The sequence below is a fragment of the Charadrius vociferus genome, unplaced genomic scaffold (genome assembly GCF_000708025.1).
Source record: "Charadrius vociferus isolate BGI_N301 unplaced genomic scaffold, ASM70802v2 scaffold166, whole genome shotgun sequence".
In the NCBI taxonomy this organism is placed as follows: Eukaryota; Metazoa; Chordata; class Aves; order Charadriiformes; family Charadriidae; genus Charadrius; species Charadrius vociferus.
The window spans coordinates 1,757,286-1,768,204 of record NW_009649228.1 but is presented as its reverse complement, the minus strand read 5'-3'; the positions used below and the strand labels follow the sequence as shown (position 1 = coordinate 1,768,204).

Here is a 10,919-nt window from a genome sequence, read left to right as displayed (position 1 = left end):
TCTGAATTAAGGACAAAGAAATATCCTCAAGAGGGCAATTAGTTGTACTTAATGACCCAAAGCAGAGGTGGCTCTTTCCCACAATACTTTCCTATAAAAATTGCCTCAGTAGTGTTTATAGAGTGGAAAAAAAGGAAAAATTTCCTAAATTAAACTAATGCCTCTTGTGAATAGTTTTATGGGTCATCTACTCATGCAGTGTAGTTGATTAGTTTCAATTTAGGATATGTAAATAGGTATTAAAACTGAAAACCGCTAGTTCCTTTTAGGAGGAACAGTTAGGTGAGTAAGAACATTGTCCCTGCTGATTTGTGCTCTGACTCATTCTTTGCACTGGCTTTAGCGGTAAGGATTCCATTGCAATATGTTTCTGCCTGTGCTTAATGGCCTAGGAAACAATGCTCAATTTGTATTGAGAGGGGAGTATGTCCCGGCCTTCTTCGTACAATAATGAGGTGTCAGAGAGCACATACTTGAGTATTTTCTATCAACACACAAATTTTTTTTGAAAACAAAATAAGCCCATGGCCTTCATGTTTGTTGTTGAATTTATAATTTTTCCCCTAATAATATTTTGCTTTTTAAATGTTTTTATGTTGCAAATTTTTTTTTTTGCCAAAGTTTACTTTCAAAATAAAACCACTGATAGTAGTTGTAAAGCATGCAGAAGCTTCCCATTTGTGTCCACTTAAAACATACCCAAGAAATAGGATCACTGTACCAGGCCTTGCTAGCTTCAGGTTTCTGAAGAAGACTGATTTCTGTGTGCTGGACCAAATCTTGGTGCTGGGCAGTACTGAAAATATGCTTGCTTTTAGCAGATAAATTTAATAAAACATTAAACATTTTGGCAGCTGTTCATAGCATGCTCTGATCTGCATTAAACATAACTTACTATCGTACTGTTATGTTCCCTATTTTGTCTATGTTGGAGTTACGGGTTTTGACTGATGTTGGCTTTGCATAGAAGATGTAATCTTTTATTTCTGGTTGAGCATGCTATCCAAATTTTGAACAGAAACCTTTTAGCTTCAAAAGCTGTTAAAAACAGACGCCATAGTTCTAGCAATGATTATATTTGATGAATGAAATTTGTGTGGTATTTAGCTTTAAGTGTGTACTTCATTGAAATAATTGTATCTATTATGTTCCATAAAAAGAAAGTTGCATATGAGTGAGAACCTTGCTTGAGAGAAAATGTGCATACCCGGTAATTTTTGGCACTGAAATGGAAAAAAGTGATTGTGTGAAGCTTTTTTGCATCTGAAAAGAATCAGTGAGAATATGTGTTCCAAAAGTGAGAATGCTGTGAAGAAAAGGTATCTGCCTCTTGCATGAGTACTTTGACCATCAATAAGCTTACCTATTTAAACTGCCAAAGCACAGTCGTCTTTTACAAACTATGTGATTACCATTCAGCAGTGACTCTGGCTTTGAACTTACAGGGTCTGTCTTTCTCAAAGAGCGAGAGAGGACTGAAATGAAATTGCTGTGAAGTTAACTTACTGGTCCCTTTCTTTCAGCTTACATTTCTATCTTTACGTAATTTTGGGGAAGTTGGAAAGGTAGGAAGAGGGAAGGAGGCGCATGTTTCATAATCAGATGGATGCTTATGGTAGAAGCGCTTTAAGTAGCCAAAAAAAAAGGGAAAAAATTATATATGACTGCTACAGAAGGAGGGATCCTCTTGAATTTATTGGCTGAAATGCCAGTCACTTTTACGAAGGATGATAGCCAAGAAAGAGCATGACTAACTTGCCTGCAGGTGTAACTCCAAAACACATTTGAGCATGCAGATTCAGCGTGCAGTGCACAGAGAGATTTCATACCTCAGAGTGATAAACACAGTACAGAGAAGGGTGCTACCTGGAAACCATCTATCGGGAGGCAACAAGCACAGGAGCAACACTCAAGTTTCTTTCTATCTGAGATCCCAAGCCCGCAGTCCTCCTATTAGGTTAGGTGTCATCTTTGCTACAGCTGATCACCGCTTGCTTTTTCATCCTTCTTGAAAAGAAGATATGGCTGATGACTTATGCAACAGCCAAATGGCTAACACTCACTTCCCACTTTAAGCGCTTGGCTAAGTCCAGGCAGCAGCTTGCACGAGGTCACGTTCCTCCTCTTCTCTTAGCACTCTACAGAAAAACATACAAGCTTTACTCTGAGGGGAGAAAGCACAAAATAGGAGCTAGCTATTTGCTTAGAGAGCTGGGATGCTGAGAGAGCATACATCAGGTTATTTTTTAGTCATTTTTTCTGGGTTGGTTAGGAATAAGCTATAGATACATATGGGGCCTTTGTCCTTTGCTTTATACTGGATGCTACTGGCTTGAGAAATGCAGGTTAGCACAATCTTTTGTTGACTAAATTAAGGGTGCAGAACACTTGCTCCTGTTCCCCTTGTCTTGTTCCTTCTGTTCAGAAGGACAATTTGTCATAAAACAGTGTTTTCTAAAACTTTGATTCTTTACCTTGGAACACTTGCAGTTGTGTTTTTTTCTGCTTCAGAGCTTTTATGATACATGTTATCATCTAAGCTCTGCTGAACTTCATAATTCAAAGATTTTCTTTGTAGTATCATTCTGGTGACCTTTTTTCACTGCAAAACAGCTTCTCCTTTTGTTTCCTATTTTAAACTGATTATCGTCTGTGAGAGGACTTTACGTTTATCTAATGGCAGATCAGTTTCTTTTAGAGCCTTGGTGGAGAGACCTTGTCAAAAACAATCAGAAATGCAAAAGTTACCTTTGCTGGCTTATTGCTTACAGAGCTCTAAAAGATACTGCCCTGGGGATCTAATTTTCTGTATGCCATGATTTTAAGTCCAGAATTATTTGTTGAATTTATGCTCTTTTGCAGTCCCTGCAGAACCCTACAGCTTCCTTCCCTCTTCAGTATTCTTGGCTTGTGGAGTCATAAACCTCAGTGGAACTTTGGGTGAGATTTTCATGTTCATTGCTAAAGTCCTTGCTTATTTATCCTGGAATGCTGTGTTAACCTTTCTGCTGTTGGTTACAGATTTTATTCTAACAAATATGTTAAAGACAACTAGTAAAGGAAAGGTTCATAAAGACCAAAGAAAGAAGAGTTTTGGCCACTATATATGCTTTAGCCTGTAACTAACATTATGGCTTTCCCTAAAAGAGTTACTGTAAAATAAAAATGAAAGGGAGAGAAAAGGAAAATCTAGAATAAAGTTAACAGAATTTGGCATTTTTGCAAAATGTCAATGTGCATTGCTTAGTATACTCTTCCTGAGTTTAACAATCTTTGAAATATAATAGGATAAAATAGAAAACTATGGCATTCCTCCCCATTCAAGCAGGAAGACATCTAGAAAGTGGACTATGTACGAGTGAATGAAATTAGGATGTTTATAATATCCCTTCATGATATCATTGAAAATTAAAGGAGACAGAGAGGTTAATCATTTGTCTTAGAAAAAAACACTGAAGGTGGTGTGCCCCTGGAGATCATCTAGCGATATTCAACTTGCAGATAGGAAGGGAATAGCTTTGCTGTGGAATGAGGAGCAGGTCATAGTGCTGATGTTCCTTGACGAATCCTTGGCAGCAGCCTGAGTAGGCTTGCATTAGGATCAGTAGAAATCCAAACTGGGGACATAGGTTAGACTTTGTTGGCTTACAGTTCATATCTTTGTTGGTGAAGTAGAATCGAGAGTAAACTTTTGATCCTCTAGGAAGCACATGGTCCTTGTGTAAATTCGTAAAAGCATTCTTTCTTCCCTTCGCTTTTGTCCAATGTTGATACCAAACAGAACCTGCATAAATACTGCAGGCACGATTTGTGTAACTACACATAAGCTTCTTGAGTTGGTAGCACAAGCTTGTCACCACGTACAGAGATGGAGGAGGTAGATTGCCTTCTGAAGTTGCCTATATCCCTCTTCTGACTAAAAACATGAAAACAGCCTGAAGTGACTATTACAGTCATGCAGAATGAATGAGGTGAATCCCACTTTGTGTTTCTGGTTGTGGTGATCTTTTTTTTTAAAGGGGCACAGAATCCTTCTGGTTTCCAGCCTGATCAGATGCCAGAGTACTCTGGGACTGTTTAATTTAAAACGCCAAGATAGAGGGGAGGAGTTCTGTGAAGAGCTAGCACTGAAAAGGGGAGACAACTATCAACTCCTTTGCATTTTATTTGTCTGTAAGAAGAGTACACTTAAACCAATACATGTAATAATAGTACAACAAGATGGTACATGCAAATTATAAAAGGAAATCTTTCATTGTATCGGCATAATGATGAGGGGCAGAGTTCAGCAGAATGCCTAAGGATTAGATTTACAGGTAAAAAGAGAGGACGCACATGGTTAAATCATGGGGGATACCAAGATGGATTAACAAAGACATGTCTAGACCAGTGAAAGAAGGAAAGCTTGCTGCAGGGGGAAGGGTTGTAGTGACCGAAGAAAAGTTAGTTTCCTGCACCTTGATATGAGTCAGTCACTAAATGAAACAAATTGAGAAATACTTTAATTGTGTGGACAAGTTATTTAATAATTAAGAACAGGTTTGGATATTTTACATGTTTTTCCTGAGGCATCTGCTGCTGCTGACTGATGTGGAACCAAGGACTCTGTATTATGTAGGATAGCTCAGACAGGTAGGCTTTTCAGTGCTTACCAAACAGGCAGATAAGTGATACTGATACTGTTTAAGCTATGTGGAAATGTTAATGTTTTCAGCTGTAGGCAATTTCAAAACAATATCATAAAGTTTAAAAATGATGAGATTTAAATAAAGATACTAATTTAATTTATTCATTCTTAATCAGAAAAGTTTGTTTTCAAACACAAAAGTTTTCCAGTCCTGGTTATAGTAGAAAAAAAGCTTGGTGATTTGAGAGTATTGTATAGTATTGGCAAGACTACAGGAGCAGGATCTATAAAAAAGAAAAAAAAGGACCAGATATTACAAGACTCCTGACTGGTGCTTGAGTAAATTGTGTTGACCTAAAATGTAAATATGTATTGAGGATCCTTTTGTCATTAAGGAAAACTGAGCAGTCATTTGGTTCCCATTGGTTTTAGAGAGTCTTACTTTGTTTCTTTAAATTTCTTTCTTCTTTTTCAGGTGGAAATACTGACATGACTTTAAGAACTTTGATGCTTTCAGACACTGAATTTTGATTTGTTAAATGACGAGGAGTAAGATACTGCCTGAACAAGATGAAATGCCTTGAGGACCTTTGGTTCTGCTTTCATTTCTCCTGAAGCAATGGTTTTCTCAGCAATGTTGACGCTGGCCCACTCTGGGACCTCAAATGCTACTTTTATTGTTTATGAAAATGCCTATACGAACTTTACCACTCCACAGTTCTTGCTTCGTAGTGGCACAACACAGCCATTGAGATATAGTTCAGGTGCCGTGCTCACCACTGAGAGAAGTACTTTTCTGGTAAACACTACAGCTATTCTGCCATCGCAAGAAGTTTTCAGGAGCTTGAGTTTGCCACTCCAGATCATTCTTTCTGCTGCTATGATATTTATCCTATTGGTTTCTTTCCTTGGAAACTTTGTTGTCTGCCTCATGGTCTATCAGAAGGCAGCTATGCGATCTGCAATTAACATCCTCTTAGCAAGCCTGGCTTTCGCAGACATGCTGCTGGCAGTGCTGAACATGCCTTTTGCTCTAATAACAATCATTACCACTCAGTGGATTTTCGGGGATATATTCTGCAGAGTCTCTGCCATGTTCTTCTGGCTTTTTGTCATAGAGGGGGTAGCCATTCTTCTTATTATTAGTATTGACCGATTTCTTATCATAGTTCAAAGGCAAGATAAACTGAACCCTTACCGTGCAAAGATTCTCATTGTGATTTCCTGGGCGGCATCCTTTGTTGTTGCTTTTCCGTTATCAGTAGGGAATCCTAATCTGCAGATACCCTCGAGAGCGCCTCAGTGTGTTTTTGGCTACTCTACAAGCCCGGGTTACCGAGCCTATGTGATAGTTATCTTGCTAATTTCTTTTTTTATTCCATTCCTGGTAATGCTGTATTCTTTTATGGGCATACTCAACACCGTCCGCCACAATGCAGTTCGTATCCATAGCCACCCTGATAGCATATGCCTCAGCCAGGCCAGCAAACTTGGTCTCATGAGCTTACAGAGACCTTTTCAGATGAATATTGATATGAGCTTTAAAACTCGTGCCTTCACAACCATCTTGATTTTGTTCCTTGTCTTCATAGTCTGTTGGGCGCCCTTCACCACTTACAGCCTTATTGCCACATTCAACAGCCACTTCTACTACAAGCACAACTTTTTTGAGATAAGCACTTGGCTCCTTTGGCTCTGCTACCTCAAGTCTGCACTGAACCCACTGATTTACTACTGGAGGATTAAGAAGTTTCATGATGCATGCTTGGACTTGATGCCCAAATACTTCAAGTTTTTGCCACAGCTACCTGGCCATACGAGGCGGCGCATTCGACCCAGTGCCATCTATGTGTGTGGGGAGCATCGGTCGGTAGTGTGAAGCTGCAGTTGTTTGACAATGATTGTTATTTTCTGGGGTTATTTGTTTTTAGGCTTTAGGTTGAATTTTGTTTTGTTTAATATGGCTTCTTCGGTGAGGCCGTATCTTATAACTTGATTGAATTTTCCAGTACTCTGTGCAATTTTGGGAGGGAAGATAAAGGGAGAGAAAGTGATTGGTTATAGTTGGGTTTACTAACAGAATACAATGTAAACAAAATAACAAATGTTACCTCTAGGATTCCATGGAAATCCATTCTTTTAAATAAAATCTACATTTGTAACATTTTGTCAGGTTTATGCTTACTAGGCCTGCAATTGCATCTAATTGTAGGGACTTTTTATGCTGCTAAGATACAGTATATTTAGTTGGTATAATTTTTCAGAAAAATGTTGCTGCTGTCTGCCAACATATTAGAGCCAAAAAGTCTCATTAGATTACTTCTATTTAATTTTAACAATATTTCAGAAGTTTTCATGGTGACACTAGAAAACTTTTTTCTTTTTTTTTTTTTGTATTTCCATTAATATTTTTGTGCACTTTACAAAATTTACTATGGAATTTGTTCATTGGAATATTTTGTTCTGTATTGAAAGGGGTATTATTATTATTATTATTTGTTATATTGGTGAATTTCAATGAAAGACCCATGTAAGCTCTAGGAGGGCGATTTATGTTGGTATAGCTACACATACAGTCATAGATTTGCTGTTTTTCTAACAATTGATCAAGAGTAACATTAACTGCTCAGTTATCAGGGGAGTTGGAAGGAGAAAATGGAGGAATGAAAGGAAAACAGTGAAAATACCGTGTCCTCAGGCGTAGGCTAACACAAGATTTAGAAAAATAAGGTGGCTGTAGTTGTTGCTTGAGGCTGTTACAAGCCATCGAATCCTGATGGTATGCCTGAAAACCTATCTGGAATTGTGACTTTGGGCCTACAATTTACAGTGTTGGTATCATGTATGATGCTGTTTCTGCTTGGAGCTCATATAAGGCTAGGTATGTTCTACACCGCTGAAATCGTGCTGTCAGGTGTTCGTTGGGATAGAATTAGAAATAGTAGGGTAAATTGGCAAAAAAATAGCACATGAACCATAGTTGAGGCTGGGGTTTAGTCTACATAGTAATGACTGGGAAAAAAAATCCTCATCTTGCTTGTTTTCCAGTTTAAGTATTAGACCAAAACCATAAACTGAAAATAATGAATAAGAATTTGTCAGCAGAGTTTGCTGGGGATGTAAGTTAAATTCCCCTTTTCCCTCCAATACTACTTTACATTGATTTTTCGTTGCCCCTTTTCCTCTGTAGTGCCTGCAGCCTCAAGGGTTTACTCTGCTGTTCTCATCTATTGAGCATCAGCTTCTCTCCCTGAAATGCCAAACCACCTTTCTGATTAATGTCAGGCTGTCTTGGTACCTGCCTAGAAAGCAGACAGGCAAAGGTTTTCCTTGATGATAACAATCTAGATTCCGTTGTTGTTTTTTTTTTTTTTTTTTTTTTTAATCAGCTAATTAAACATTTAATGTAAGGTGAGTAAAATAAGACTTAGGTTTGGGCTTTGAAGTGAGATCCCCAGTTGCTCTGAGGCTTCCATCTCTCTTTCATACCCCAAAGCATGGGGATCTCTTCATTGTTCTTGTACCCGAGGAGCAGATAATAGCAATTTTATCTATTTCTGCATAAATATTGAACTGAGGGTAGGAAGGAAATGCCCTGTACTGTGTGGATGTCCAGGGGCTGCTTGCTTCCTGAGGTCATCTAAACACTTAACACCCCAGATTTTATTTAGGTCTTCAGCGAAGTACTAATTTAACAGTTATCTCTGTTCTTTTCATTGACAACTATCGGTAGAAGTATTGGCAATATTTAAATTTTAGGAGTATAAAAGGAACAATTGTGAATTTAGTAATTTAATTTTTTTTTTAAAAAAAGAGGTAGCTGAGGTTGTGGGTTACATGTAAAGGCACTCAGGCAGTGGTGATGTGACTGATGTCCGTGCTTTCCATTCCTTTTCAACTTCACTGCTGACAGTGTGGATACTTCTGATCAAAATGACAGGCAGTAAAGGAGTTCTGCTGTAAAACAGAGTGTTTTAGTGTGTCTTTGCAGTATAGTTTTTATTTCTCAATTACATTTACATTGATAGCGGAAGTTTATGACTTGGTTAGTATGGATTTTCTGTTTCAGAGCTGTCATGCCTGTTTATCTCTGAAAGCAGCAAAATTGTGCTTAGAGCTAATGTAATAGAGCGAGTGCATACACTGTCTAAGATGGCAGGAACAGGTATTTTTGCTGTCTTCCAGAGCTATAATGTAAGAGGTTTGAATGAATGTCATAAAACATAGTAATTCAAGAGGGAAAGAAGGTGAGTAATACAGGAAAGTCAGTGAAATTACTTTCTTGAAGGGGGAGGGGAAAACATTTTGTGAGTATTTCATAAGCTCAGATAAGTACTGGTTGTGAAGTAGAAATTGAAAACATCAAATTTGTCTTGTTAATTTATTGTTTGTTTACACTGACAGTAACAGTTTCTGCTCAGAGCTGCGTCTACTGATAATTGGAGAAAAGAAACACAAATTGTGTGGCCCAAATTCAGAGGTGACTTACATGGTGATACACACTTATCAGGTTTTAGAGTTGATCAGAGCATACAGCGAACAAAAGGGTGTTCAAAAAAAGACAAAAGGCAGCATAGAAATATCCCCAGCGTAATTACGTGTTTACAGAACCATTTGGCCTGTTGTGTCTAATATACTGTCTTTAGAGCAGTGCCTTGATAATTACAGCTGAAGTCCTAGGACCAAGTTGAAGACCACTAAACTGCTCAGTCTTGCTGTCTGTGATCCTGCAAAGATCAGCATAACCTTGCTAACATTTGTAATGTTAAAACACACATGTGTTGGCAGGATTGGGGCTACTGAGGTATTTTAGTGGGCTTGACCTTGACCAAGACCAAGGATTTTAAAAACTGAAATTGATCCATCTTCATTCTACCGGGGAATTATTATCTTCTTCCTCTCCAGAAATTATACTTGTTACTAAACTGTATTCCCTCATGTTACATTTTCAGAAGTCTTTGGTATGGAGGATTGAAATGAATGTATTTTGAATTATGTTGCAGTTTAATTCATTCTGTCAAAGCATGCTGCTTACACAAATCTAATTTGTACAAATCTATTGCTAAAATGATTCTTTTGTGCTCAGAGTTGTGTATTTTGACATTTCTTGTTACTCATGTAACAATATTTATGTATATAGAGAAGAAAACTGTTTTGCCTCTTACTGCTTTCTGTTACTTTTTTTTTTTCACTTGTATGCTTAATGCTTTCATATTTTCTTTAATTTGGACAAATGCATAAACAACTGCCAGATTTCAGTGGTCTTTCTGCAACCATTTGAGATTTTAAATTCTCAAATCATTCAATGATGCCCTCCTTGAAAGAGATTTTGATTTATTTTTATGTGAAAAATAAAAATTCAGAGCACAAGTTTGTTGCGGTTGGAATGGTGAGGAATTTCTTAAGTCCAATTTTCCAGGAGCCGCTACTTTGCTATTATGAACTGGTTTGATCTTTTTTTGAGGAATAGTCATATTCTGATGTGGAGAAACCTTGAATTACTGTTTTTAAAAAAGCTGTTAAGTAGAATGGCATTGTCTTTTCTGTACATATTACACCTGTGAAAATACCTGAGAAACAAACAAAACAAAAAAAAAAGAAAAAATAAAACGTGAACATTCTCCAAAAGTGTGGTGAAAGTCTATAGAATTGCTTTATCTTTGTGCATTCACACGTTTCTTGGATTTAATGCCCACCTTCATAGTTTCCAAGACTTTATTTATTTTATCTTATATTAAATAACAAAGATTGTTTGCCTGATTTAGATGGTTTTGTTTAAGCCAAAATGTTTCTTGTATAAAGAATTTACAGAATGCTCTCTTCTGAGTTGTAGGGGTAGAGATGTGTCAATATACCCAAAGCAAATGAAATACTGTGTAGCGAAAGAGGGAGAAAGCCTAAAAAAACCCCCCAACTTTCCTAAAAATACTACCTGAACTGGGTCTACTACCTTTTAGCTAAGACTGAGTAATTAAGATCATCTTATTGTGCAAGAAATAAAACAGACAGTGGTACTGCATGGCATGATTCATTTCAACACAAGACGGTGACCTTTATGATTCAAGTGCTGCATGTTTGTGTGTGATGGATTATTCCCCATATTAGTAGAATGAAAAATGTTCAGCATCTTGGCTGTTTTGGGGAAATGTTTCAGCTTGCTAATGAGTTAGCAAAAATTCTGCTCGAGTAATTTCTCTAAATGATAAAGAATCAAGGCATGTCCCTAAAGAATGCCTGAGAGGGGATGGCATTTTCAGTTGTTCAGCTGCCCGTGTGCCTAATTTTGAGATCC

At 37.5% G+C, this 10,919-nt stretch overlaps 1 protein-coding gene across 1 annotated transcript; it reads left to right on the top strand.

The window, feature by feature from the left end:
* Positions 1–5,246: 5,246 nt before the first annotated feature.
* GPR63 (G protein-coupled receptor 63) lies at positions 5,247–6,506 on the top strand. The gene has a single exon (XM_009889006.1). The coding sequence runs from the start codon at positions 5,247–5,249 to the stop codon at positions 6,504–6,506; it is 1,260 nt and encodes a 419-aa protein (XP_009887308.1).
* The last annotated feature ends 4,413 nt before the right edge of the window (positions 6,507–10,919 follow it).